Source organism: Aspergillus steynii (genome assembly GCF_002849105.1).
Source record: "Aspergillus steynii IBT 23096 chromosome Unknown P170scaffold_7, whole genome shotgun sequence".
NCBI classification, from domain to species: Eukaryota; Fungi; Ascomycota; class Eurotiomycetes; order Eurotiales; family Aspergillaceae; genus Aspergillus; species Aspergillus steynii.
The window spans coordinates 831,543-858,103 of record NW_020194404.1 but is presented as its reverse complement, the minus strand read 5'-3'; the positions used below and the strand labels follow the sequence as shown (position 1 = coordinate 858,103).

The 26,561-nt window shown below is 53.0% G+C and overlaps 14 protein-coding genes across 14 annotated transcripts; 6 read left to right on the top strand and 8 right to left on the bottom strand.

The window, feature by feature from the left end:
• Positions 1-202: 202 nt before the first annotated feature.
• On the bottom strand, positions 203-744 carry P170DRAFT_247104 (uncharacterized protein). The gene is made up of 2 exons (XM_024842998.1): positions 728-744; positions 203-629 (listed from the first exon to the last, which is right to left on the bottom strand). Exon 2 carries the CDS (start codon positions 541-543, stop codon positions 271-273), a length of 273 nt encoding a protein of 90 aa, XP_024700901.1. The 5' UTR covers positions 544-629; positions 728-744; the 3' UTR covers positions 203-270.
• On the bottom strand, positions 336-1,538 carry rps21 (40S ribosomal protein eS21). The gene is made up of 3 exons (XM_024849817.1): positions 1,488-1,538; positions 728-1,029; positions 336-629 (listed from the first exon to the last, which is right to left on the bottom strand). Exons 1-2 carry the CDS (start codon positions 1,517-1,519, stop codon positions 795-797), a joined length of 267 nt encoding a protein of 88 aa, XP_024700900.1. The 5' UTR covers positions 1,520-1,538; the 3' UTR covers positions 336-629; positions 728-794.
• A 248-nt stretch (positions 1,539-1,786) lies between these two features.
• Positions 1,787-3,402, bottom strand: P170DRAFT_439337 (NUDIX hydrolase). The gene is made up of 3 exons (XM_024849816.1): positions 2,985-3,402; positions 2,523-2,875; positions 1,787-2,451 (listed from the first exon to the last, which is right to left on the bottom strand). Exons 1-3 carry the CDS (start codon positions 3,047-3,049, stop codon positions 1,841-1,843), a joined length of 1,029 nt encoding a protein of 342 aa, XP_024700899.1. The 5' UTR covers positions 3,050-3,402; the 3' UTR covers positions 1,787-1,840.
• Positions 3,403-3,682: 280 nt separating this feature from the next.
• P170DRAFT_512257 (putative IMP dehydrogenase) lies at positions 3,683-5,685 on the bottom strand (the record flags this gene model as incomplete). Its single annotated transcript, XM_024854972.1, has 3 exons — positions 3,683-4,892; positions 5,122-5,430; positions 5,496-5,685. The coding sequence occupies 3 exons, from the start codon at positions 5,683-5,685 to the stop codon at positions 3,760-3,762; spliced, it is 1,632 nt and encodes a 543-aa protein (XP_024700898.1). The 3' UTR covers positions 3,683-3,759.
• A 961-nt stretch (positions 5,686-6,646) lies between these two features.
• Positions 6,647-7,848, top strand: P170DRAFT_512256 (NAD(P)-binding protein; the record flags this gene model as incomplete). The annotated part of the gene is made up of 4 exons (XM_024854971.1): positions 6,647-6,914; positions 6,983-7,349; positions 7,403-7,443; positions 7,499-7,848. The coding sequence occupies exons 1-4, from the start codon at positions 6,683-6,685 to the stop codon at positions 7,846-7,848; spliced, it is 990 nt and encodes a 329-aa protein (XP_024700897.1). The 5' UTR covers positions 6,647-6,682.
• A 456-nt stretch (positions 7,849-8,304) lies between these two features.
• Positions 8,305-8,805, bottom strand: P170DRAFT_413933 (PaaI family thioesterase; the record flags this gene model as incomplete). Its single annotated transcript, XM_024846998.1, has 1 exon — positions 8,305-8,805. Exon 1 carries the CDS (start codon positions 8,740-8,742, stop codon positions 8,305-8,307), a length of 438 nt encoding a protein of 145 aa, XP_024700896.1. The 5' UTR covers positions 8,743-8,805.
• Positions 8,806-9,219: 414 nt separating this feature from the next.
• Positions 9,220-10,041, top strand: P170DRAFT_318592 (3-hydroxyacyl-CoA dehydrogenase family protein; the record flags this gene model as incomplete). Its single annotated transcript, XM_024843296.1, has 1 exon — positions 9,220-10,041. A coding segment is annotated over one exon (822 nt), but the record flags the coding sequence as incomplete, so codon positions are not given.
• Positions 10,042-11,362: 1,321 nt separating this feature from the next.
• On the top strand, positions 11,363-13,200 carry P170DRAFT_413931 (cytochrome P450; the record flags this gene model as incomplete). Its single annotated transcript, XM_024846997.1, has 3 exons — positions 11,363-11,560; positions 11,666-12,510; positions 12,591-13,200. The coding sequence occupies 3 exons, from the start codon at positions 11,363-11,365 to the stop codon at positions 13,198-13,200; spliced, it is 1,653 nt and encodes a 550-aa protein (XP_024700894.1).
• Positions 13,201-15,828: 2,628 nt separating this feature from the next.
• P170DRAFT_457905 (aldehyde dehydrogenase) lies at positions 15,829-17,922 on the bottom strand. Its single transcript, XM_024851751.1, has 3 exons — positions 16,634-17,922; positions 16,122-16,564; positions 15,829-16,068 (listed from the first exon to the last, which is right to left on the bottom strand). The coding sequence occupies exons 1-3, from the start codon at positions 17,489-17,491 to the stop codon at positions 15,927-15,929; spliced, it is 1,443 nt and encodes a 480-aa protein (XP_024700893.1). The 5' UTR covers positions 17,492-17,922; the 3' UTR covers positions 15,829-15,926.
• Positions 17,923-18,256: 334 nt separating this feature from the next.
• Positions 18,257-19,533, top strand: P170DRAFT_389551 (NAD(P)-dependent alcohol dehydrogenase; the record flags this gene model as incomplete). The annotated part of the gene is made up of 6 exons (XM_024845868.1): positions 18,257-18,393; positions 18,454-18,509; positions 18,568-18,933; positions 19,000-19,153; positions 19,226-19,343; positions 19,399-19,533. Coding segments are annotated over 6 exons (966 nt in total), but the record flags the coding sequence as incomplete, so codon positions are not given.
• Positions 19,534-19,687: 154 nt separating this feature from the next.
• Positions 19,688-20,752, bottom strand: zrfB (low-affinity Zn(2+) transporter ZRT2; the record flags this gene model as incomplete). The annotated part of the gene is made up of 1 exon (XM_024844611.1): positions 19,688-20,752. The coding sequence occupies one exon, from the start codon at positions 20,750-20,752 to the stop codon at positions 19,688-19,690; it is 1,065 nt and encodes a 354-aa protein (XP_024700891.1).
• A 1,472-nt stretch (positions 20,753-22,224) lies between these two features.
• On the top strand, positions 22,225-23,392 carry P170DRAFT_457902 (uncharacterized protein; the record flags this gene model as incomplete). Its single annotated transcript, XM_024851750.1, has 2 exons — positions 22,225-22,762; positions 22,869-23,392. The coding sequence occupies exons 1-2, from the start codon at positions 22,534-22,536 to the stop codon at positions 23,390-23,392; spliced, it is 753 nt and encodes a 250-aa protein (XP_024700890.1). The 5' UTR covers positions 22,225-22,533.
• Positions 23,317-24,122, bottom strand: P170DRAFT_247046 (uncharacterized protein). The gene has a single exon (XM_024842997.1). The coding sequence runs from the start codon at positions 23,991-23,993 to the stop codon at positions 23,559-23,561; it is 435 nt and encodes a 144-aa protein (XP_024700889.1). The 5' UTR covers positions 23,994-24,122; the 3' UTR covers positions 23,317-23,558.
• Positions 24,123-25,632: 1,510 nt separating this feature from the next.
• On the top strand, positions 25,633-26,132 carry P170DRAFT_478540 (uncharacterized protein; the record flags this gene model as incomplete). Its single annotated transcript, XM_024853570.1, has 2 exons — positions 25,633-25,712; positions 25,760-26,132. The coding sequence occupies 2 exons, from the start codon at positions 25,633-25,635 to the stop codon at positions 26,130-26,132; spliced, it is 453 nt and encodes a 150-aa protein (XP_024700888.1).
• Positions 26,133-26,561: the final 429 nt, after the last annotated feature.

The window sequence follows — 26,561 nt, the reverse complement described above, 5'->3', positions numbered from 1 at the left end:
CCAGAAAGTGAACCCCTCTCTTTTCACCCACCCACCCACACACCTACTTACCCACCAAAGACCAGAGCCTTTAAAAAAAAAGGCCCATCAGAAAACAAACCCAAAGCCACAACCCACAAAAGAAAAAGAAAATAAAAGAATGAAGAGAATGTCCCGCCCGTATCTGTGCCCCAGCGCACAACTCTGCAGAAGTGGCTCTTCAGTAGGCGGATCAAGAATCAATCTTCGGCGTATGGGTAAGGGCAAGTAATGCTTTACTTTGTCTTACTTTTATCTACCACCTCGCTCATTGGGGACGCGGACACCTCGGATGAATATCATGAAGAAGTTCAATCCGAGGAGGGCGTCGGGTGAGGCGGGTTTGATGGGCCGATTTGGGGAGGAAAAAAGAGGAAAAGAGAGGAAAGGAAAGACAATGAGGGGATGTACAGGGGGGATTACAATAGATTTTGGGCATGGGCACGGGGACATGGAGGAAAAAATTGACGACGAAAGGAAAACCAAGATGGATTTGATTAATTGACTGTATGAAATTCTTTTCATTCATGGGCTTTTTTTTTAAGGAAATTCTTAATCATATCGGCCGATGTTATTAACCCCACAAACACGGTATAAAAACATCATTGATCCTGTAGACATCAATCCGTTAGCCTTCTCTTGTTGCGACCAAGTACACATGTCGGACATCTGCTCCAGAGCAGAATACCCCAGGAGAAGAATGGCTTACCATCGTGGTTAACCCCCACCATCAAAATCCGCCCCAGAAATTCTCACACCCGTAAATTCATCATGATTTACCGCTGGCGGTTGGCGGACCAGACGTTCTTGAGGTAACCGTCACGCTGGGTCAGGCGGTTGAAGGAGTCATCGCTCTCACCGCGAGCACGGATGAAACCGCAGAGGGCGTAGGTGTTGTTCTCGCCGGTGTAGCGGCCGTTCTCGTCAACCTTGCCAACGGAGAGCTGGACGGAGGCGTGGTCGTTGGCCTTGATGATGCGGTTGGTGGCGCTGCACTTGCGGGGGACGTAGCTGTTGAGGAATGGATGTTAGCGTTTGGTCTTGTTGTGTTGAGTTGCCTTTTTTTTTTCTTGGTCCAGATCGCATTGATTCCGAAGCTGGGGTTCCCTTTCGCCCTTCCTTGTCTGGTCTTTCTGTTCATGGAATCATAGCATGCGGATTGGGAATTGGGAACCCCTCGCTGGCTGCGACGGGTTTGAATATGTCTCGATCTTGCCTCGCCCCCGCCTGGTCTTTGCGAATCAACCATACAAAATGAATTTGGACGACGACATGGCTGTTCCTGAACTTTCTTCCTCCATTCCTTCGCAATCACAGAGCCAAGTCGCAAGGCAAACCAAGACGAGTGAGGAGACACGATGACATTTTCATTCCCTAGTCGCCGGAAATTCGATCGGACCAATTCCCCCCTCTCTGGCCAGGAGGGGAACATGGAATTTTTTTTTAAAAAAATAAAGGTGACAACATACAGATCGACAATCTCTCCCTTTTCGTTCTCCATTTTGGCGGTTGGTGTGTGAGGTTGACGACGGTGAGAATTCGGAGGGTGCGCTGGCGGGTTAAACTGGCGGACGGTCGTGAAAATCCGCGACTCTTTTGGGGCGATTCCGGTCGACGGTTGTGTGGGTCATGTGATCTTTTGTCGAGGGTTACGGTCGTGCTCCCATTGGGGGAGCGGCCGTGGCGGTAAGCAGTGCCCTAGTCGGCCTCCCGTGGCTGTACGCCTACCCGGCGGGATCTACATCTATGGGACCCGGTCGTGATTTGGGTGACTTCTTCGGTGTCTAGGGTATATACATGACTGGTGTAACGTCTGGATGTCTTAGAGATGTGATTTATCTCCCCCCTCGCCCGAGAGCACCTCCCTCTTCAACCGCACTTCCAGCTGACGAGCGGTTCCTTTCGAGAACCGTACCAACACAACTCGGTCGGACTCGCCTCGTCTATCGCTGTCTTTCAATTCCGGTCCAGGATGATCCAGGGCCAGGACTGTGCGGTTGTCGGATGTCATTTTGAGCATTTTAGGAGATATGCACTTTTCGGTCCATGGGGGAGTACCCGAATGTGCGAACTCGACCAGTTGAGTCCGTCGCTGCTTCAAATCGTCTATGGAGGTTCCTGTACGAGGCTCTTTGTCTAGGAATTGCGACACCAGATGCAAAAGGAGAAACTGGGGCGGGAAAAGCATGATCTCGCCCTGCTTAGCCATGCTAAGCCATTCCGAAGCCGGCAAGAATCTGGCCTCGGTGACTTCAATGCCGCCATCGCTCGTAGGCACTTGGATTTCCTCTCGCTCTCCTTCCGCAGGAATCTCATTCAAGAGTGATTTGTCGGATTCGAGAGGCAGAGGTAAGAAATAAAGGTACATCTGCGTGGAGTATCGCCTGGGCACATTCGTCGGGGTGATCCATCGCGTGAACGGGATCAGCCGCTCTTCATATATCCAATCAGTCAAACGGACAGACCGGTGCTTTTGGCATGTGCAGGAGAGAGGAATATCGAACCTGTATCGGGGACAGCTGCAGGATCTAACCCCTTCAGCCAGTCCGAGAAAGTGACCTCTTGCTGATGAATAGACCGTCTGCCCTTTTCTCGTGTCTCCTCCGGGACAGTCAGCATGTCGCCGGAGGTCTGGTTCTTAGCCAAGAGGATTCCACTTTCTTCGAACAGCTCCCTGAGTGCGGCCTGCCGGTACCAGGGACCATCGTCGTGCCTTTTCAGGTCCTCGACGGGCGGACATGGTCCATCCTGAACCGACAGGTTTCCGCCGGGGAAGACGTGAGCCGAGGCAAATGACGTGGATGTCTTGACGCGATGAAGCAGGAGAATCTCATTCTTTGGAGAGACCAGAATGACACTAGCAATTGTTAGCTATCAGAACTAAGACGAATCATCTCCCATTCATTTTGCTAGTTCCCTCCTTTCTTCATATTATCTAGACTGGGTTGAAAGTAAGCTCGGCTAACCTTGAACTCGGCCTAGGCGCCGATGGCTTCGGTTTCGGCTTTTGATTGCCGCTCTGCGATGACATACTGCGCGATGAAAAGACCCCCTTGGTATGAGCGATAGGTGAGGTCTTTCTGACAATAGATTGACCTAGATGGAAGCACCTTGTAGTAGGTCGTGAAGGTGAAGTCGAAGAACCTGCCGCGACGGAGCGTCGGGTAAGTCCTTGCCGGCTGATGTATAGCGACCTGGAGATTATAGATGTGCTTCGAGGCACATGTGCGGGGGTGATCATGTCCTTCTATGAAGAGCAACCGAGGCGCGAATTCTCCTTTCTAAAACCGATAAGGAAAGGGCAAGGAGAATTAATGGACGGGGAAAGAAGGCATGCTAGAAACCTAGGTACTTCGGAGAAGGTAACGTTGGCAATGGCTGGGAGAAGACAGGCTGACTGTTCCCCCGCGGGTAACGTCGGCTCGGTTTAGACCGCCTGAGCTACGGTGATTTACGCACGTTTACGGACAAGGTCAAAGAGATTGAGAAAAAAGGTATAGGTCTAATTTCAGTTCGAAATTTCAATTGGCATAATCATGATAAGCATGAAATGCTGTAGCAACCAAGAAAGAAAACAAATGCCCGCACATATCCACAGATCTGAACTCCTAACCATCATGCCAGTGAACTTTTTTAATTTTCGTATCACCACGTATCATCGTGTAAATCGATCTTTGAAAGCAAAGTTCCGAGTAAAAAAAAAAAAAAAAGAAAACAGCCCAAGCACATTGTCTAGATCATTTAAGAGTAGAGCTTCTTGTCGTAGCTGTGCAGACCGTGGACGTTACCCTCGGTCTGGGCGCTAGCGCTTCTCATTTCAAAGCGGACAAGACCCTTGTTAACACCGTCGTGCAGAGCCTCGAGGCTGGGCACACCGATGTCCTGAAGAGAGTGCTGAACACCCGCAACGAGGTAAGGGATGAACTTGGTGACGGAACCACGGTCCAGAACGGAGCCGGCAACACCCTGAGCGACCAGAACGTTGTCCTTCTCCGAGAAGTAGCGGGCGGTACCGGCGTTGCCAGCCTTGCCAGCCTTGCCGGTCTTCTTGTCCTCCATGACGGCGATACTGCCCATGCCACGGTAGGCCTTGACGAGCTGGCCTTCGTTGCTGACGAAGTACTCACCGGGAGACTCGGTGGTACCGGCGAGAAGACCACCCATCATGACGGTGGAGGCACCCATGGCAAGACCCTTGACGATGTGACCAACGTTCTGGACACCACCGTCGGCAATGCAAGGAACACCGAAGCGAGCAGCGAAAGAAGAGACGCTGCGCACGGAGGCGGCCTGAGGACGGCCGACAGCCATGACCTCCTGGGTAATACAAGCACTACCGCTGCCCATGCCAATTCTCAGGCCATCGACACCGGCGGCAATCAAAGCCGCGGCTTGCTCCCGAGTCACGACGTTTCCGCCAATGACATCAATTTCGGGGAAGGTCTTCTTGACCCATTTGATCATTTCAATCTGGTACAAGCTGTTACCCTGGCTGCTGTCCAGGATAACAATGTCGAGGCCGGCCTCAACGAGCTGCGCGAGGCGCTCCTTGTCGGCGTCACGGGTACCGATGGTAGCGGCACAGATCAGCTGCTTCGACTCGGGAAGCTTGGAGGCCAGGGGGTAGTGAAGGTTCTTCATCAAGTCACTGCGCGAGAGCAGAGAGACAAGGTTTCCGCTCTCATCAACGATGGGGAGCTTGCCCTTCTTGGAGCTACGGAGAACCTCGTTGGCCTCGGCCAAAGTGGTGCCAGCAGGGGCCGTGACAAGGTCGGTGGCCATGATGGCGGTGACGGGGTCGTCAAGTTTGTGGTGGAACTGAATGTCCCGGCTGGTGACCATTCCGACGAGCTTAGAGCGGAGGGTGCCGTTCTCTGTCCAAGATAACAAGATTAGTCATAGATTCTTGGAGTCCAAGTGTGGAATGAAAAATATCATAATGCAGGATACATGGATCAGATATAATCTGTTTCTCTACAGTGCAACTCTCGCTGCTCCAGTGGAACGAAAGTTATATGAAGAAAGATGGAAATCATCACAGAAGTCTCTTGGGACTGGGCAAAGGGGCAGGGAAAAGTATATTGGAAGAAAATGATAACTTACCAGTCACGGGGAAACCACCGAATCCCCACTTGGTCTTCAGGTCCTTGGCCTCTCCGACAGTAGCACTGGGAGAGAGCACAACGGGGTCCAAGATGAAGCCGTTCTCGTATCTCTTCACCTTGCGGACCATCTCGGCCTGATCCTCGGCGGAGCAGTTGTGGTGAATGACACCCAGACCACCGAGCAAAGCCATGTGGATGGCCATGTTGTGTTCGGTGACAGTGTCCATGGGAGAGGACAGAAGAGGAGCCTTCAAGCCGATGCGCTTCGTGACAGGAGTATCCAGGCTGACATCGGAAGCGGGGAAGCCTGCCATTAAGGTATGAATAACTAGGCATCAAACGACTGGAGAAAAAATTTCATCGTCGTCTTACCGATATAACCGGGCAAGATGAGGAAGTCATTGTAGGTCAATGCTCCGTGCTTGTCCGAATCGAGCAGAGTATCAACGTCAAGGCCGTCTCTGGAGGGGTATTCCTTCTCCAGGACTTCCAGGGCCTTGGTGTGATCCTGGATCTCGGCCTTCATGGCCCTGCCAAGAGCGTCGCCGTTGGAGATAGGCATTGTGGAAGAATAAGAGATTCTAGAGTTTTCTATCGTAACTCGTAGAGATCAAAGGTCAAAGAGATAAGAAGTAATCAACAGATCGACGATAGAAACGTTCTGTTGATGGAGAAAGTCTTCCTTTCCCAAAGAAAGGAAAGAAAGAAAAAGAAGAAAAATCGGAGGAGAAAAAAATTGGCTTTTGAGTCTTGCGACGCACGCGCTAACGATTTTTGCAGCGTCTAGGCCGGACTTGGTTAGGCGCCAGGTTGAGCTGTGCGGTGTCGGCGCTCATTGGCCACTAAACGAAACCGGCCTCAGGCGGTAAATGCGAGGGGCAGAGGGGCAGCGGCTGACGTAATCCGGGTTTCCCCCACATTCCACATCCTTGTCTTTCGCTGCTTTCATTCTACTCCGGAGTGCGGCATCATCGCTGGCTCGGTTGACGAGCGATGTCGAGAATCGTATCTAGATTTCCTCATATATGCAGCAATTGACTCTTTCTGAATTGAATCCACGCAGAATTGTCCAGATGTCCGCTCAATCAGCCATAGGGCTGTCGGTTAGACAGCCCCTGACAAAGACTTCGCAGTGTTTCAGAGACTACATAAGCTTCTGTCTCACCCCAGACGACAATACCCGGAAATATTATCCTAGATGTGCGATGGCTACTCTCAACGAATGCGTTGTTTTGATTCGCTGATAGTGTTGGACCAGACCAATGCATTCCTTGCCGAGACCTTGAAGGAGCACCTGCATACAACTGGGGCACCCTTTTATCCTGGGCGACGTAAATCGGCTCCCCTTGCCAAAAATGTAAGGATGGGTAGCTTGTACGAGCCCTGTTTTTCCCTTGACATCATCACCTAGCACAACATGTGGGACAGGCCAACTATAAATGTAGCGCCGGGACCAAATCACTATTTGAACATTTGCCGTACTGATCTCTCCTTGTTTGTGCTCTACCATCGTCCTTCGTGGGCCTGGTCAATTCTACTATTCGCCGTCGGGATACCACATGAGTGGGGAAAGCAAAATTGTCCTTGTTACTGGCGCCAATGGCTACATCGCCTCCTGTACAATACATGGCCTCCTGCAGGCCGGTTACGCGGTCCGCGGAACAGTACGCTCACCACATTTGGCCGACAGACTGAAGAAGAAACTACAAACATGGTGTGACGATGGCCTGTTGGAGATTGTACATGTCCCTGATATTAGTATCCCAGGGGCTTTTGATGATGCGGTCCAAGGTAGGCGAGTTGCTACCTTATAGCCAAGAAATGACAGACACAAAAAAGTTGACTATCCGAGCATCAAGGAGCGACAGCTGTCGCCCACATCGCGGCCCCAATATCTTCGGCCTTCGAGAATCCTGACCCAGTTCTCGCCACGGCGGTTCGGAGTACGACATGCCTCTTAGATTCTTGCATGAATGCTGCAGGACCCCAATTCAGATCTTTCATCTTGATGTCTTCGGCTGCTACGATGATTCCGAAACAGCCCCAGTCACACCCAATCACCGAGTCGGTTTGGGAAGACTGGGCCGAAGAGGAGATTGCCGCCTTGGGACCACGAGCATCCGCATCGTCGATCTATGTTGCGAGCAAAACTGCTTCCGAAAGATCCATGTGGACATATCAGAATGAACACCGGCCACGTTTTTCCGTGACATCTATAAACCCGGGGTGAGTTCAGAAGGCCGTACTTTGTATATGAAACTTCCTCATGTGCTCGCCAGTTTTGTGTGTGGCCCGCCAATATTGCTCCCTGACGACCCTAGTCAGCTATCGGAGACAGCTAAAAATAGTCTGAGATGTTTTCCGTGGCCAGAAAGTGAACCCTGTCTTTGAGGGTATTTGGCCATATGTCGGTGTACGGGATGTTGCTCGCCTGGTTGTCTGGGCTGTTAATCACCCAGCCCAGTCGGACAAGGGGCGATACCTGGCGGTTTCCACCGAGGCTAGTCTCTTGAATATCGCAAATACCTTACTCCGAGGCTATCCAGGCCGACAACATATTATCCTAGGCCCGTGGTCCGGGGCGAATCTTTCGCCGGAGAAACCAGTTTTAGAACGCACTGCGGCATTTGATCCCTCCAAAGCAGTCGAGGCGACGGGCGAGACATGGATCCCGTTTGATCGGACTGTGCTTGATGCTGCAAAGAAATTCGAGGCATACGTTTAAAAGGCTTCTAGTGACTCAGGTAGTGAACTTAATGAGCACAGAGGGTATATTTGATGACGATCAAATTTTGAGGCCTAACAGATTCCACACTGCTGCTAGCACAGAGCCCCACGCCCATCGCCACTATGCGCTGTGGATGCGAAGTATGTTGTCGGGATATGTGGCAGAATAATCAGAACCTTGTGTGCGATGCGTGACACATTGGACCTCAGCATCCTTAGAATCATCTGCACGGAAGATTATTTGGAATCATGCTGGGACAAGGTTGGTGGCTCAAAGCAACACATGCAGCTGCCAGTTTGCGAAGTCGGCTTACAAACTCAAAGACCACTTTTTGTTACCCAAAATGCTGATTTGCAGATTGAACTGACATCATGACAATTACAGGAAAACGGGGCTTTGAAGCTTGCAAATCCTTATCCATATAGGGTTTACATGACATGTTCTCGAAGCCCCTTACATTCTAGCGCCCCTCGGAGGATCCGTGTTTGCCTTTTCATTGACACCAATCACACAGAGTCCTCCGTCATCCACCCTGTGTAGATTCGCCTTCAACAAAACAAGTTTCTTACCCGCATGCTTCAGGCTGCACACGAGCCGCACCTCGCTACCCACCGGGACAGGCCGCAAGTAAGTGGTGTGCAGGTGGCGGCTGACACCTCCCAGCGAATAAAGTCCTGGCTTGGATAGTGCAGCCACAAAAAGGGTGCTGAGCGTATCGATAACCGTGGACACGCATCCGCCATGAAGGTGACGGGTATAGTTGCACATATCCTCCGTCACGGTGAAGCGAAAGGTGACTGAGGGGGGAGATCCAGCTCCCGTGGAGACTGATTCGATTCGCGCGTTGTAATTCTCTGGATTGAAGTCCCAACCCTGAGTTGAATGATCCATTAGTCATGACTGAATGGCATACGGGAGATATGGGCGACGCACCCGGCCCTTGGAATCTTGCTTGTGTCGCTCAAAGAAGCCCGACATCCTTTGTTCGAAATCAGGCGGTGCAAAAGTACTCCAGTCATGGTTAGGACAGGAAACGCGCGGCGGATGTATGCAGGTAGACGGAAAGATAAGACCGATGATGGTTTTATGCAACAATCATCAAATGCGTTAAACAGACGCAATTGTGAAAGGCCAACCGGTATGCGAAATTGCGCACGTTTCCTTATATAGACTGTTGCCGATCGAGGGAATCATATATTCTGATATGATATCATCTTCAGCTGACGCCGCTGGCCCAGTTGCAATAAGTATAACTATGGGGGATCCCCAATGCAAGTCGGCCGGATCATCGAGAAGATCAACGTCAAGCCGCCTATGCTTGAACTTACGAGAGCCAACATGACAGGTGACGAGTCCTCGCAAAACTTCAGCTCCAAAAGAGTGGCCATCATTGGTTGTGGAAACCTCGGCCGTCGAATTGCTCTGGCCTGGTCCAGTGGTGGATTCACTGTCCGGATATTTGACTCTCAACCGGAAAACGCTGTCGAAGCTTTGCACTGGGTGCAAGTGGCTTTGGAAGACTCCACATCCAAATCCAAAGAGAACGCTGGACATGTGGAGATTGCATCCAAACTGTCCGACGCGGTGCTAGGGGCGTGGATGGTGATCGAGTCGGTCCCCGAACAGATCTCCCTGAAGACGCATGTCTTGGGCGAGATTGACAAGCTCGCGCATCCGATGACAACCATAGCTACGAATTCCTCGTCGATCCGAAGCAGCAAGCTGGTCTCCAAACTGAGTGACGAAAGGCAAGGCCGGTTTCTCAACACTCATTACTACCGTCCACCTGAGCAGCGAATTGTGGAGCTCATGACATGCGGCCGGACGAAAGCAGCAGTCATTAACGAGACGGCTTCCCGGATGGAGTCTATCGGACTAGAGCCCATGATCGTCGGACGGGAATCGACAGGCTTTGTGGGAAACCGGATCTGGGCAGCGATTAAGCGCGAGGTCATGTCCATGCTGGCCGAGAGGGTGAGCAGCGCAGAAGACATTGATCGCGTGTTCAAGGACAACCTGCACACTGAGTGGGGGCCTTGCGAGCTCATGGATCAGGTCGGTCTGCAGACAGTGTGCGATATCGAAGACGTCTACATTAAAGAGCGCAACATGCCCACCTCCGGCGTCGACTTTATCCGCCAGAACTACGTGGCAAGAGGGCACCTAGGCCAGAGTACCGGGCGAGGGTTAAGGGAGTATCCTCTAAAGTCCCAACCCGCCTCCATTCGCGACCAATTGCTCGGGAGTTGGGAGCTGATAGAATGGGCCACAGTGGGCCCCGACGGACACAAACATCACCCAAATGGAAGAAGCGCCCAAGGCAGACTCCTGTACTCCCCTGATGGCTACGTCTCCGCAACTCTGCAATTGCCCGGGCAGGAACCCTTTGGAGGACAGGACCCGCGCACCGGAACAGACCGCGAGCTAGCAGAAGCGTCAAGACGGTTCCTCAGCTATACGGGGACTTTCTCCACGGAGGAAAACCCCTCTGCGCCAGCGGTGGTTCATCGACCGCAATGCTGCAACTTTCCAACATACCGAGGGCAGGCTATACGGCGATTCGTGGGACTCGAGACCATGGGCGGCGACAGACTGCTGACCCTTACCTGCGACGAAGCATCGCCGCACATGCAAGGGGGACGAGATGTTTTACGGTGGCGCAAGGCGACTCGGAGGGGCCATAAGATTTGAACTATTTCTCAGCAGATGCTTTTTGTGGAATTGACTTGATGTCACCGAATCTACTTATCGCCCGGGTTTAAAGTGGCTGAAACAATGCCACAAGGTTCCCATAAAGTTTGAATTGCCCACGCGATGCAGGGAAGTTGCGACATGACATCAAAGAGGGTCTGAGTCTAATTCTGTATATAGAGTGTGATCCATCTGAACAAGGTTGATGCGCCGATCATCCAGAATACGAGGGGCCAAGCAACGACAGAAAATAATACCAACATTCTTGAAAGAAAAAGAGTCCCATAAGATAAGGGCCGAATAGAAACCGACCAACCATGCACGATGGTCTCCACGGACAGCAGCCCAACAACCCTAGTTCCATCTCTATCAGACTCAGGCCGGCAAACTATAGGTATCGCCTTCTCAAATCACCCGCTGCGTTCTGAACTCCGCCGATGCCATAAGCTGAGCTGGCAGTCTTGGCCACATCTCCGCCTGAATCGGGAAAAAAGAAAACGTCGTGACGTATCCCAAGGCTGAGACCGCCGTTTTGTCTGACAAAGAACGGTGTATTTTTAGGTCCACGGGCGAGTTGATGGTTACGGTGGTATCAGCCAGGCTTTGTTTCATCCTTGCATGTGTAAGTACTGGTTTCATGATGCCCGGGATATATACATCGCCATACATACTTATAAGTAGTAGATAATATGTCCGGCCTGAGGATGTAGGATTATCTGCACATACAACTGAAGCTCTCCCAGATTGATACTCCCTGACCTCATTTGCATCCCTCTCGAGAATCAATGTCAAAATGGCACCGCCGGCGTTCCTCAGCACAATGCCACCATGGGCCTACCATCCATCCGCGTTGAAATCCTTCTCAATCGAAGAAGGCATCGTGCTATCAGTCCTCCACAACAATACCGCAATCCCTACCCTCCAGCTTTTCACCTACTGCTTCCTCGCCTACATCGTCTACAAACTCCTCATCTACCCTCAATTCCTGAGCCCGTTGCGCTCTCTCCCTCAACCAAAGGTACTCCATCCTCCTCCATCCATTCTCCTTTAACCCACCATTCATCCACCATCTACTCTTCCCAATCAAAACCCTTAACCCAACTAACACCACAAAAAATAAAAGGGAGGCTACCCCCTTCTCGGTCACGCCCTCTCTCGCTTCCAACAACCGCTCGGAAAAACCTACCTCCACTTCATGAACACCGTCCCGAACCAGGGACTGATCCTCTTCCGGGACCTCTTCCACACCGACCACCTCCTGCTCACCTCCCCCGAAGCCCTGGCGGAGATCCTAATCCGCAAACCCTACCACTTCGAAAAACCGCCCGAGATCCGGCTCTTCACGAGCCGCATCCTCGGCGGGGGGCTCCTCACTACTACTGGAGCGGTCCATAAGATGCAGCGCCGCAATGTGATGCCGAATTTCACGCTGCGGAATACGAGGCGGTTGGCGCCGTTGTTCTGGGAGCGGAGTTGTGATTTGGTTACTGGGGTGAGGAGGGAGCTTGACCTTCTGGGTCTGGACAGGGACGGGGTGGTGGATATGAACGTCTGGGCGACGAAGATCACGCTGGATATCTTCGGGGAGGCGGCGCTGGGACTTCAGCTGGGGTTGTTGAGGGGAGGGGAGCATCCGATTGAGAGGGCGTATGAGGGCGCGTTTCGGTCGACGCCGAGGAAGGATTTGTTATTCGTGGCGCTGTCGTGTGGGTTGCGGTGGGTGGTCGAGAATGTGCCGTGGAAGATGGATCGCGAGTTTGATGATTCGACCGAGTATTTGAGGGGGTTTTGTCGGGGGGCGATTCAGCAGAGTAGAAGGAGACAGGAGGAGGAGCAGCAGGAGAAGGAGAAGGGTTTAGGGCAGGGTTTCGAAGAAGAGCAGTCGGATCTACTGTCGAAGATGCTGGCGTCGGGCAAGTTCACGGACGAGGAGCTGGTCGATCAGTTCTTGACGTTTCTGGCAGCTGGGTATGTCCTCTCTCTCTCTCTCTCTCTCTTGCACCATCAATCCTGTCTTGATATACATCTACTAACCGCTATAAACGCAGACACGAAACCGTCGCCGCAACATTCGGCTGGACGATCCACCTACTCGCCCGCCACCCAGACATCCAGAGTCGACTGCGCTCAGAACTGCGTCTCCACGCCTCCCTCTGCGGCACCCAGATCAGCGAATCCCTCGAATCGCTCCCCCTACTGCACGGGGTCTGCAACGAGGCCATCCGCATGTACCCGTCCATCCCTGTCACACCACGCATCGCGACCCGCGAGACCTCGATCCTGAACTACACGGTGCCGAAAGACACGCGGATCATGATCGCGCCGTGTGCGATCAACCGGGCGCCGCATCTGTGGGGACCCTCGGCGAATGAATTTATGCCGGAGCGCTGGATCGACGCGGATGGAGGCATGAACAAGACGGGGGGCGCGGAGAGCGTGTTTGCGAATCTGACGTTCCTGCACGGGGCGCATGGGTGCATCGGGGCGGACTATGCGCGCGCGGAGCTGCGGGCTATGGTGGCGGCGTTGGTGGGCGCGTTTGAGATGGAGATTGGGGCGGAGGAGTGCGAGAGGGTGGTTGTGAGGGGGAGATTGGCTACGAGGCCCGGGGATGAGGAGGGGAGGCTGTTGGTGAGGTTGAGGCCTGTTCCGGAGTAGTATATAGATATGGCAGAGGGATGGGTAGGTTTTATGATAATTTCTAGATACACCGTATCGCAAGACAGAAGATATTTGACAGGATGGTCTCTCGGGTCTGCCACCGAAATAAAAGAATATCCTTCAAGATAAGGGTGAGCCTCTTTGTACCCAGATCGATCATTTCAGACACAGATTTCCAGCCATGTTATGGGTAGATATGCCTCTCTAAACTATACTTAGCTTAAAAACTGGACTTGAGTAGACCTTCGCACTCGCCGTCCAAATTGTAAAAACATCTTTTCTACCAATTTAAACTGGTCGCCTCGACCCTCCTTTTCTTGAATTCGAAAAACATCCCACGCCATTTTGCCTAGTTTTCTTTCTCCTCCGACAAATAGTGCTGCTTGGCAAAAATGACTGATATCTTTTCTTCGATTTGCCCATTAGGGCTCGTCGTTCTTGCCAATGACACGGTAAAGCGAGAAAAAAGGATGACCTTCAAGAAAAGGTTGAGGTGAGTATCCTTGTACTCATATCAATCATTTCGGACACTCAAAACGCAGGTTTCCGGCCATGTTTGAGCAGGCGATGTCCGGGATATCGCAGTGCTAATTTCAGTTTGTATATTAATCCATTATGCACCATGGATTTATGGAGAGCGACTTCCGTATTGACGACGGCCGATTGAGCCAGTCATAATGCGACCGACTGTGTTCCAATAGCAAGATCTCCAGCACTTCAGGGCCTCCAGATGGACATGAAGGCCGCATTTCACTGTCTATATTCGAAGTCAGTTTCCATGTCTAAGTTTTCAAAGCCATCCATTCGTTTGAAGCTAGAACTCACCGAGCACAAGACTGCCTCCGGGGTAACGAAGACTCGCCATATGCCACAAAGTGTCATAGGATAGGCACTTCAGTCCTTACCATGTTCAAGGCTTAGGGAATTGCGCGCGCTTGAATCAATAGCATTACCGCCGCTCTTTTCGCCAAATGTAAAAATAAGATCTTCTTTGGCTGCTGCCAGTTCATTGGCGACAAAAACTGCCCAACTGGTGCAAACCCCAGTCTTGCAGCCCACAGTGGGCGGAGGCTTTTCTCTTCTGGCTTATGGATGGTCGATACCTCTTTCTTGCGTGCAAAAACGAACATCCTCCAAGATAAAGTCGGGGTGAATATCCTTGTACCCAGATCTATCATTCTGGACACTCAAAGCGCCCCTCATGGGCCCAACCCCGGCACCTGGGTTCGGGCACCGGGCCCGCCGGCCTTCTAGAAAGGTCGTCAGCCCTTATCCAAACACAGTCTCGATTCGATTCGACTCCATCTTGATCAGGAGGGGAGGGTGTCCGGGCCCTCGGACTTCTTTTGGGGGATAAGGGGGCGAGCGGACAATCTCCTCGTCTGCAGATTCAACGGAGGAGGAGGCAGCAGGGGAGGCAGGTTTCCCGCCATGTCGGAGCAGGCGATGTCCGGAATATCGCAGTACGTGTTAATAGTGCTTTTAAAGTCACCAAAGGAGGGACTAGGAGCAACGATTGACTCTTCTTTCCAGTGTCATGGGATGGCGGATCCTTTGTAGAAGAATACGAATCACCACGAAATGGGGTTGTTGCCCTTTTCGTTTCCGGGAATCTGCCGATAGTGGAAGGTTCTTTTAACCTTAGGACAAGTAACCGATCGACTGATCTTTCAGCCATTTTCATAGATCCCACCAGTAGCAAAATCGCTATAGATGCCTTGGCATTCGTCCTCTGCGACAGGACAAAGAGATAGAAAATCTTCAAAAGACTATATCTCCTTTCAAAAGCCCTAACTGGTGCAAACGCGGGTGTTACAAGCCCAAAGTGGGCGCAGGCTTTCGTCACTTGCCTCGTTGATAGCAGATGTGAGGCTTTGTGAAAGATGGATATGCATTGTGCTAGAATCCACTAGCATTATGAGTGGAGTAAACATGAACTCGGGCCATGATTCTTTACAAAGCGCATACGCGCTCTCGATTCGAAATTTTAGTCGTTCATTTTATTCGCTTGCCGCAGTAGAGGAAGGTAAGAGGGAGATTCGGTGTTCCCGCGTAGGTATCCGAGTAGTAGGTCGGGATTGATTGCCTCAGTACCTTAGTATAGTCGTAGTGTAAGGTACCTAGTAAGTAGGTATTATCTGTGATCGTAGTGTATCTGTTTTCGGAGGCTCGAGGTCTGATCGGTTCTGGTAGTAGGCATGGTTAGAATATGCAGTCAATCAGATGGGGTTGGATATCAGGAACTACACTATACTTCGATCGATCATATCGCATTTTTGATTCGATGTCCTAGTTATCCTAGTTGTTCTGAAGGGAGGAACGGAAGAAGAAGCCGGAGGAGAAGGAATTCTCTTCCATTTTGCGATAGCAGCAGAGTGAATTGGATGGATGAAGCGATGAATCTACAGCAGGTAGTGACTACTTCCTTCGGTGAATGTACCTGCCACTGATCTATATTCATCGAGAAAGAAGGAGTCACAGTCTCAACCGGCTCATGGGATACGAGATTGCCTGGGTGATTATCTTTGTTTCTTAAGATTTACTAAACTGGAGAGAACCTGCCAATTCTGCTGCGAATGTTGCACACTAAGGAGGCTTTAGAGTGGATAAAAGAATACTGTATGCCTTGAAATCAACAGCGTAATCGCAGAATTATACTAGTCTATTTACATTCAAATGTTTGGGTTTAGCTCACAGATCCTGGATAATCCCGTAAACCATCCTTAATCCATCCAGGTCACCGACTTTGTCCACAGGAACTCATCCAGCATGTCCGATCCGAACCGCCCGAATCCACTGTTCTTGACTCCGCCGTGAGGCAGCACCGACTCGTTATGCACCGTCATCGAGTTGATATGCACGGCCCTACATCAGTTAGTATTAGTCCAGTCCTAAGCTAGAGGGGGTGATAGACATACCCCGAATCAATCCCCTTGGCCACCTTCAACGCCCGGCCCAGATTCTCCGTATACACGGCCGCACTGAGACCGTACTCGGTATCGTTCGCCAGCGCCACAGCCTCGTCGTCGCTGTCCACGACGAACAGCGACACCGTCGGCCCGAACGACTCCTCCGCGTAGATGTCCATATCGCGCGTGACGCCCTCGACCACGATCGGCGCCAGGCGCGTGTCCGAGGCTGTCGGTGCGTCCACGTCGCCGGCAATCACCTTTCCGCCCTTGGACACGGCGTCACGCACCAGGTTCCGGTTCTTGGTCACCGCCGCGGCGTTGATCACCACGACTTCGCCGCTGCCGCCGCCGGCGATGTGCTTGATGGTGGCGTTGAGGACGGGTCGGAATTGATCGACGATGGAGCGGTGCACGATGATTCGTTCCGTGCACATGCAAACTTGGCCGGACTGTTTTATTTCATTAGCTCAGGGACTCCCACAACGCAACTCAAAAGCAAGAGGAAGGAGGGGGAATACATGAATAAACGACCCCAACACGGCCCCCAGCGCCGCCTTCTCCAGATTCGCATCCTCCAGCACAATCGTCGGCGCCTTGCCACCCAACTCCAGAATCACCGGCTTGATGTGCTGCGCGGCAATCACGCCGATCTTGCGCCCGACGGCTGTGCTGCCCGTGAAGCTGAGCTTGCGCAGTGCCGGGTGCGCAATCAGCGCCGTCGTCACCTCCACGGCGTCCTGCGGCCGCGAGTAGATCACGTTCAGCGCGCCGTCGGGCAGTCCCGCCTGGCGGAAGGCGTCGCCGATGGCCCAGAAGCACTTGGGCGAGAGCTCGGAGCCCTTCAGCACGGTGGTGTTGCCGGCCGCCAGGGCGAGGGCGACCGACCGCGTGCCGAGGATGTAGGGCGCGTTCCACGGTGCAATGCCCAGGATGACGCCGTACGGCTGCTTGTAGATGATGGCGCTCTCGCCTTCGCCGGCAATCGTGGGCACCGTGCCCACGATGCTTGAGATCTTGCCGGCCGCGTCGCGCAGCAGGTTCACGCCCAGCTGGAAGATGAACTCGTTGTACATCTGCTCCGCCGCCGTCTCCTCGACCATGTACCGCAGGAACTCCTCCTTGCGCTCGACGAAGACGTCCGCGGTGCGCAGCAAGATGTCGCGTCGGACGTCGGGCTTGGTGCGGGACCACGCCGGGAATGCGGCCTGCGCGGCCTCGACGGCGTCAGTGGCATCCTTAGCGGACGCGGAGCTACATTGGTGCTCGACTTGGCCGGTGCCGGGGTTTGTGACGTCGAATTGGGTGTCTGTGAAGATGTTTTTGTTGTTGATGATGAGGGGGACGGGGGAGCCGGGAGGGACGTAGGTGGAGGACATTTTAGGGTATTCTGGGGGTGAATAAGATAATGAAAAAGCGAAGCAAAAGAGAGGAGAGGGAGAATCAACTGACAAAAATCAGAAAAAAAGGACACGACCCCACGGCCACAATCCCCCCTTTTTATCCAAGCAGCGTCCATTCCCACTCCAGTTTCATAACGCAAAGAACTTAGTCCGGCGTAGTCTCTGGGTGAGCCGCGACACGTCGAGATTCGGATCCACCGCAGCCACGGATCGCCCGTTGCGATGTCCAGTCGTGGATGATAAGACCAAAGACTCAGGAGAATCCCGAGCAGCGAACCCCACCAACTACCGAATGGCCATTCCGGTGAGCGAACCCACTTCATTTTTAGGTCTGCGATCGGCGGACAGATCCATCATTTGTCATGATTCATAACTTTTGAACGCATTAACCTCTGAGATCCCTTGGCCCGGAATGCGGGGTGGCGGAGATCTGCGGCGTTCCGACTGCCGATTTTCTCTTCCGATGCACGATGCCAGACATGCAGGGATCTTTCCCCGCGGGGTGTCCGATCCGGGGTTTGTTCCCAGTGCTCAGACACGGAGACATCGATATGATCGAATGTGGTCATGAGCTCTTGGTTAACCTTGTACCCCGCGTGGCAAAGCCGATGACGATGCCGCCGGATGGAGAGTGCGGTACTTTGACGCGCTATATGTAGAGCCTATCCTGTTGATAAACGGTCAATTGACATTGCATACTCACATCACATACACACATACCTTCTTTTAGATATCCACATCATGTCCATCACCACGTCGGCACTCGTATCCCACGAGCTCAACAAACCCCTCGTCCTCGAGGACGTAGTGCTCGACGAAATGCGGCCCGACGAGGCCATCGTGGAGATCGAGGCCAGTGGCGTCTGCCATACCGATCTGTATGCGCGCTAATGCACCCCCTTGCCATGCTGATCCAGCCAATCTAACCGACCGAGTAGATCCTGCATGGACGGGACGATTCCCGCCGGATTCCCGAATGTATTCGGCCACGAAGGTTAGCTCCATCCCTATCCTCATCAATTACCTAGTATGTAACCTAACAAACGTCCCAGGCGCCGGAACCGTGCTCCAAACCGGCTCCGCCATCACGCACGTCCAGCCGGGCGACAAAGTGCTCCTCTCATTCAACCACTGCGGCGACTGCGAGCACTGCAACGACTCGCACCCCGCGTACTGCACGTCTTGGGTGCCGCTGAACTTCTCCGGAAAGCGGCTGGACGGGACGCACACGCTGCGCACAGCACAGGGGCAGGCCATGCACGGGACGTTCTTCGGGCAGAGCTCGTTCATGCGACACGCGCTGGTCTCGGCGTCCAGCATGGTCAAGGTGGATGCGGCGACGGACCTGGGACTGTTCGCGGCGCTAGGGTGCGGGTTCCAGACGGGGGCAGGGTGCGTGCTGAACACGCTGCGAGTGCGTCGAGGCAGCTCGCTGGTGGTGTTTGGGGTTGGGGCGGTGGGGATGGCGGGCGTCATGGGGGGAGTGATTGCCGGGGCGAAGACGATCGTGGCGGTGGATTTGAACGAGGAGAGGCTGAGGATGGCGAGGGAGTTGGGTGCGACGCATGTGGTGGACGGGAAGAGCCAGGACGTGGAGGGGCAGATCCGAAAGATCTGTGAGCCTGGGAATGGGGCGCAGTTTGCGATGGATGGAACGGGGGTGCCGAAGGTGATTGAGACGATGGTCAAGTGTTTGGGCACGAAGGGGAGGGCCGCCACGGTGGGGGCGCCCAAGCCGGGGTCGACGGTCGCGATTGATATCTTTCAGCATTTGATTCTGGGCAGGGAGTATGTGGGGAGTACGGAGGGGGATGTCGATGCGAAGACGGTGAGTTTTTTGTGCCTTTGTTTTATGGACAAGGAGATATATGCTGACGATTTAGTTCATTCCCTTCTTGATCGAGGAACATGCAAAGGGTCGGTTCCCCATCGACAAGCTGATCAGTTATTATGATATCAAGGATTATCAAACGGCCTTCCAGGATATGAAGGCGACAAAGATCATCAAGCCGGTGCTGCGGTGGAAGTGAGCTTACATCTACAGTATACCCATAGATCAATGTATCAAATATAAATATTCATTAAATCCGAAGCCATTTATTTACCTAATCTATCCCAAACCCGAGATAAATTCCCATCCACATAATATATACATCGAAATGTTAAACCCCCTTAAGCCCACTTTCCAAGCAAGGCCATCAACAACGCTCCCAGACAGAGCAGGCCGAACGCTGCCAGAACGTGCTGGATGGGCGCCTTCTTCATCGACGTGCTGAACATGAATTCGTGCGCCATGAGTTCCACAAGCGCCGTGTAGATGAGAATACCGGCGGAAATCGAGTCGAACACGCCGTTGACAATCAGAGTCGTCCGTCCCTCCGGGGGATAGGCGTTGCGCACTCCCAGTCCGATGGCAATGGCAATAGGGGTGGACAGCCCGAACCCGATGCCCAAGAGGTACGGCGTGATGCGCTTCGAACGGGGCCACGGGACTTCGGCCAGTCGGGATCCCAGACCCAGGCCTTCGAAGGTCTGGTGGAAGACCAGAACAATGTACAACGTGACGAACTCCTCGCCGGACACCGCCAGGGTCAGACCGATGAAGACGGAGTGGAAGATGATGCCGAACTCCAGGATGAAGATAGACGTCAGCTGCGCCATGTACTCTTCCAGGGCGGCCGTTTTCGCGGCCTCGAGGTCCTTGTGTTCGCGCGAGTGGCCGAGGTGATCTTCCCCGGGCATGTGGCCCTTGGAATCGGCGACCTCCGCGCTGTGCTGGACGGATTCCCCGCTGTGGCTGTGGCTGTGGTCGAATTCATCGTGCGAGTGATTTTGGCCAAATCGAGCATAGCGCATAACCATCAATTCGACAAAGAACAATACCACAATGGTCATGAGAATGATACCCTCGACCCAAGAGTATTCCGTGATTGGACCGGTCAAACATTCGTTGGTGAGAGCCTCCTCGGCGGGGCCCAGCAGGTGAACAAAGGCCGTGGCGATGATGACACCGGAACCGAAGTACTTGGCGATGAAAAAGGCCCATCCGAACATCTTGGACTGGCGATAGCTGCCGGCAAGGACCGGGAAGACGGCACCGAACATCGAACCAACCATAATGACGAAGATCGAAGAGATACGCAGACCCATGCGACCGTCGTACTCGTTGCCCGTTTCACAGGCCGGAGCAGCACCCGAGTCCCCATCTCGGGCGAGGAGCGAATGAAGAAGTGACATTGTGTGCCTCAGGATTCAATTGGTCCTCGGAAAAAGTGTACACACACAAGAAAGACGAAATCGAACCGATTCAAGCACGGACCCGCGTTTGACGTGTATGACAGATGCCGCCGGATTCAGGAGCCTCGTGGGAGAAAGCCAGATAGCCCAATGGAATTGAAAAGAGGTGTGGGACAAGGAATGCAGGATCGTCCAAAAGGTCGGCAAGAGCGAGCAAATTGGCGGAGAGAAAGGCCCAGGAATGCAGTCAGCCGAATGCTTGATGCGTCTTGGTATTTCTTGGTTTTTCTTGGTGTTCTTGGTGTTTTCTTGTCGCGTGCTTTTATATCGCTTCCTGTTGTGCGACCAGGGCGACAGGCAAGATTTGACCGTCCTCAAGGTCCCTGGCGGTCCACTTTAGACGTCTGCTTAGTGTCGCTCGAGACCGGCCAAGCGAGGCACCAACAGGGATTGAGATGACAGATGAGGACCTTGGGGTGTAGTGGCAGTCGGATATCTCCGTGGTTTACGTGCAGGCGGTTCGAGCCTCTCGGTGTAGGTGGGTAGGAGGTCGCGATTGGATACGGAATGAAGCCGACGGAGACAGACACCGGACAGGCGACGGACAGCTACCCACGAGACAGAAGACGAGGACCCCGGGAGGAAATTGGCGAGGAATGGGAGAGGAGGGAGGGAGGGAGACGACGGAGGGGCGACATGACGGAAATGTCTCCCACTTTGGGTTGGGTTGCAGAACCGGGGGACCTTGGAGGAAAAGCGGGTGCCATCCTCGACGTCAAAGAAGACTTTTCGTCCATTTTTGAGGACCTTGCGAGCATCTGCCGGGGATGCTGATTGGTTGTCATGGTGTAAAGTGGGTCAGAGGGGCTGGTCACGTGGGCCTCTCGTCCGATATCAGGCCGGTTCACAGTGATCCATGAATGCATCGACATGATGCATCGACAGGTATCTCAGGCGGAAATATCATTTGAATTCCAGGTACCGCACCATACAAAAGCTAAATTCTCACGACACAATCCATGATTCATGGACCCAGGACCTGGAGCGCTGGTTTGGGAAAGCGGTGGCCGGGTTGGACGGATGTTGCTTATGTAATGGAGAGCATCAGATGGGAGATCCTCTCTCGACGGAGTATCGTGCTTAGGGCTAGTCATTGATCTGTATAATCCGTGTTCTCTCATTCGCTCTGGACTCTCGATCAAATGGTCTATGCACATATCGGGCCTTCGGATGCCGCTCGGAGTACCTTGTATGCTAGTACAAATAACAAGCAGTGGTCTGGTCACTGTGGGTTCAGGACGAGGCCATGAGCAAGTTTCTCGCATTAACTTAAATGGGTATATCCTCCATTGACTCAATTAACTCAGTCCTTGACCGAAGGCTACATTGGGGGCAATTGTGAACCTTGGTGGTTTACTTGACTAAGATCCAAATATATATCGATTGAGTGTTTCAGCTGAAAACACTCATTTGTCATGCTTCAGGGATATAATATATTCAGCCATGAATGGCAACCTATTGAAAGCAGCATTGCCTACTATAATCATGCCAGTCCTGTAGGCTCAAATTCTCACGTTATGTTAGTCCCTGTAGATAAGCCAAAAGGCTTGGCAGACCGGCAGGCCGAGATATGTCATCATCGACCAACCATCTGTCTCGACCCCCGTTTGCCATCAACACCTACTACCTAGCTACCTAGCTACACCACACCATCGACCCATCCCTACCTCCTCTCTAATCCGCCTTACGAACCCCAGAAACTGACCCTCCTCACCCTCAACATGGCGCCTATCCGGCGCTACCTCCGCATCAGCAAATACACCATCCTCGAATGCCGCATCTACCTCGACAACCCGTCCGACACGCGCTGGCTCCTCGACTCCCGAGATCCCGTGCTCCCTCGCATTTTCGCCGCCATCCGGCCCCTGGTCCTACCGAAGCTGCGCGAGGAGAACGAGCGCCTGTTTGCCCGCAAGAAGGGCCATCCCGTCAAGGATGTGATCGCGGAAGGTGGGTACATCATCTGCGCGCAACAGTACACTGTTCAGACATCAAGTCTCGCGGATCGAATATGGATATGTTAAAGGATAAGGTGGCTGATTACGTGCATCTGCAGATGAGTTCGAAGTTGCGTTGTTCCTCCGCGAGTCCCGGACGCGTCATTCGCTTCTGACGCGGCACAAGGAGTTCGAGGATCAGGGTCATGGGACCGGGGTGGGTAGGAATAAGGGCAAGAATCCTGAGGCAGGGACGCAGGCCGACACGGGGATCCTGGTCGAGAGCGAGAGCGAGGACGAGTCGGGACTGCGGAACATCCCCCAGGCGGGCACGGACGAGGACGAAGACGGTGGTGAGACGTCAGGGAAGCGGAGGCGAGCGACGGCGGGTTCGTCGGGTGACGACGTGCGTGTGTCGAAACGGCAGAAAGACCAGGACTGGGGGGACGACGACGGCGAGGACAAGAAGATGCGCTTCCGGACCAACTACGAGGGGTTCAACATCTACGGCTGGACGCTGTGTCTGCTGGTCACGCGGAAGGGAGGCAGGGCGCGGCCTGCAGCGACGCCGTCGGAGCCTTCGCGGCAGGCTCTCATGGAGGAATGGATGTCTACGCAGCAGGGTGATGTGGATGAAGAATAAGCCGAGAAACTCTATTAAGGGGTGAAATCCTGGTATCACCCTTTCGGTTCATCACAAGCATTCGACGCCCCCCCTGTAGGTGTTCGTGATCAGAACCTGGTCAGGTGGCGGTGGCGATTATCGACCAATCCGGGGTTCTGCCTTAAGAATCAAGACAGGCTCATCATCAGACAGACCAGACCAGACCGCGACGGCTGGAAACGAGGAAATGGCATTCCAGAGATTCCGATCTGCAGACCGAGTGTTGCACGATGGCATGGACGCGGACCATATAGATGAACATGGGGTAAGGGTAAGGCAGCTGGAATTCGTGCGCCCATAATCTCGAACGGTCACGGTTCACAAACCACACGACGCTGCAGACTGCATCTGCAACCTGCATCCAACCAATCAACCAACCAACCAACCCATATTTGAAATTTCCGAACGGTCGCACGAAATCAAGCCATAATCTACGCCTTGTTTCACAGGCGCAGTGCAGATAATCAAGTGCGAACTTATTTTCTCGCGCGAAACGGATCGCTGCATAGGATAATTGGCCATTCCGAAGACAGCGCAACGAACCCCTGCCTTTTTTATTTTTCTTCGACCTAACTCGCATCGCGGTTTGAAAAAAACCATCCGAAACACCGCCGGAATTTAGGTCCTGCTCAGCAAGGGGCAACCGCTCGCTTCTCGTCCGTCCTTAACATGAAACACATGGTTCTCCTGGATCGGTTGTTTTATTATTATCGCCCTGTCTGGCACGCTGTGTAACATCCGCGATCAGGTCAGGTCAGGTCGAGGGTCCTGACTCTAATTAATGAAAAGAAAACCGCTCAGCTTGATCCAGAAGAATCTGCGGTATGCACGAGGCGCTGGATCAGGGTGGTCAGTTGACTGAGTACGCCGTATGCAGAGTAGAGTATGTACATATGTCGGGCACTTACCAGTTACCACGCCACATGCACATCAGCAATGTGTACAGCGCATGCACGAACCTCCAGAATCATACGAGTGCCGCCTCCGAGTAGGTAAGACGGCAGATGGTAGTCGTACGGAATGGGATGATCACATATACTCCATCCATGGATGCATGGAGTAGCAGATAGGGAAATCAGGGATCGTAGCAGGACACGGCACGGTCCAACTGTACCCGGCAAAGGGAAAAAGAAAAATAAAAGATCAGCATTGCGCTTCTCGGCTCGCTGCATGATTATTAAATTAGCCGCGGCACAGATATGCAAGTCATACTTCGTAAGTTGTGATCGTGGTGTCTACGCCGGATCTGGAAGTATGGGCTGAGTGCAGTACGAGGTATATACCGTGTTACGACACTGGTGATATATATTTAGAATGGAAGGGAATTATGAAACGAGAATGCAAATACGGTTCTTCATCTAAACCCTACCGAACACAACATAAGTACTACCTATTAGGCAGGCAAGGAAGCAAGGTAGTACCATGTATATATCACGAGGTGTGGTATCGTGTCGTGTCTGACTGCAACCCGCATGGACCGAGATTCCTCACGGAGCGTCCGTCGAGAATCCATCCAGCTGGCCTGGAACACGGCAGAGCATAGCCCAGCGCAGCCAGCCCAGGCAGACTCCTCCTGCAATGCAATGCAATGCAAACGGACCAAAAGAGACATCTCGCCACAGCGGCGTCGCGTCAATAATCAAACGGATCCAGATTTCAGATAGCCGTTACGCCCGTAGTTGCCGACGCGCGGGAGTGCATATTAAAACGGCCTCGCCACATTAATCTCCCGCAGACGGGCTCGTTAACATGAGACGTGGAATTTTCCATCGCGCTCCGTGTTACACGTCCCCCCTCTCCCTTGCCTGGAGTAGTCCACCGGGTAATCTAGTCTCATGAGACATTCTACCCCGTGAGGTTGACTGCAGCGTACTCGGAGCCTGCATATGGGCTATGGAGTAGGTTAATATCGAACGGGAGAGCAATTTCCATCGAACTTCGTAATATGGAGGAAAGCGACCCATTTCAACCCATCTAACCCATCTATCCCGTGCTCCCGTGAAAGGCTAAATCGATCGGCCGGAGCATTTGTTGGAAGTGATTGACACCTGGGTTGGCTGGGAGTGGGAGGAGAAATTACGATCCAATTAATCCGTAGATCGTTAAGCGATCAATAACCAAACAAGCAAACGCCAGAAAAATAGATTGGCGAAGGAATTGGCCCCCATAGCTTACGGGATGAGGAGGGCATGATTGATTGCTCCGTAAGTGTACGGGGTATGGCGGGCAGAGGAGTCGCGAGTCAGGGGACGACGCTATTTGCCCTCATCGAATTTCCCACTTCCCATTTCCCAGCTCCGTAGGCGCGGTACCTGGGGGCTGGTGCAGGTAGTCTGACTACCGAAGGTCGCATCATCTCCCAGGAGAGTTAGAGGCGCAGAGCACGGTGCCACTCTGGCCCCCAACCCAACCCCAAAATATTGGGACGCTTCCACGCCCATCGACCATCCTGAACCTTATGTGGGCATGTAGGCCACGCTGGGAGATGAGAAGCTATGAAACCGATATATCTCCGCCCGCAGGAGGAAGGAGGGCGTTTCGCAGCACGAACTCCGAGGACGAGCCGACTCCGACTCTCCGTACCGAAGCCCGACGGACTTGGGGCTCCGGGCTGAAAATGGAAACATGCAACGGATGGTTCTGCTCGTCCGTTTTAGGAAATATGAAAGAGGGCGGAAAAGAATGGGAACTGTGGAGTTGGGATTCGGGGTCTGAATGAACTTCCTTCAGCCTGCTCTGCTGAGCCACTATTTTTGAACGGAGTCCCGTTAAAGCATAAGCTCCTCCCAAGACTGAAGAGTGAAGACTACGGAGTAGGAGCGATCGGAGATGGAAACAGGTCATGACATCATGAATACCCCGAAATATCTCCCAAAGAAGCGGATTTTCCGGGTTCCTGGCGCGGCTGTGCTTTAAATCGGTTAGAATTTAGCAGTAAACGCTCGGCGAGCGAAAGAGAGGAGAGAGAGAATGATAGTGTGAGACAATGTCTCCCCAACCTCCGGGGACCCAAAGTTGGACCTTTTTGAGTGCAAAAAGGGATTTGTGGATCGTTGGATCTCCCACGGAGAATTTTCATTCGGTAGCCATCTGAAACAAACCAGCCCAGGCGACTAAAAAATGTAGATTGGACGGTTCACGCGCTTGT

Excerpts from the sequence above, each read along its gene's own strand:
- P170DRAFT_457905 (XM_024851751.1), bottom strand. The coding sequence starts at position 17,491 with ATGTCCTCCACCTACGTCCCTCCCGGCTCCCCCGTCCCCCTCATCATC. Across the intron at positions 16,565-16,633 it reads TGTTGGGGTCGTTTATTCAT|TCCGGCCAAGTTTGCATGTG; the intron begins GTATTCCCCCTC and ends GAAATAAAACAG. Across the intron at positions 16,069-16,121 it reads GCCAAGGGGATTGATTCGGG|GGCCGTGCATATCAACTCGA; the intron begins GTATGTCTATCA and ends TAACTGATGTAG.
- P170DRAFT_439337 (XM_024849816.1), bottom strand. The coding sequence starts at position 3,049 with ATGTCATCGCAGAGCGGCAATCAAAAGCCGAAACCGAAGCCATCGGCG. Across the intron at positions 2,876-2,984 it reads GCGCCTAGGCCGAGTTCAAG|TGTCATTCTGGTCTCTCCAA; the intron begins GTTAGCCGAGCT and ends AACAATTGCTAG. Across the intron at positions 2,452-2,522 it reads TGCAGCTGTCCCCGATACAG|AGCGGCTGATCCCGTTCACG; the intron begins GTTCGATATTCC and ends GGATATATGAAG.
- P170DRAFT_247104 (XM_024842998.1), bottom strand. The coding sequence starts at position 543 with ATGAAAAGAATTTCATACAGTCAATTAATCAAATCCATCTTGGTTTTC.
- P170DRAFT_247046 (XM_024842997.1), bottom strand. The coding sequence starts at position 23,993 with ATGCGAGTTAGGTCGAAGAAAAATAAAAAAGGCAGGGGTTCGTTGCGC.
- rps21 (XM_024849817.1), bottom strand. The coding sequence starts at position 1,519 with ATGGAGAACGAAAAGGGAGAGATTGTCGATCT. Across the intron at positions 1,030-1,487 it reads AAGGGAGAGATTGTCGATCT|CTACGTCCCCCGCAAGTGCA; the intron begins GTATGTTGTCAC and ends ATTCCTCAACAG.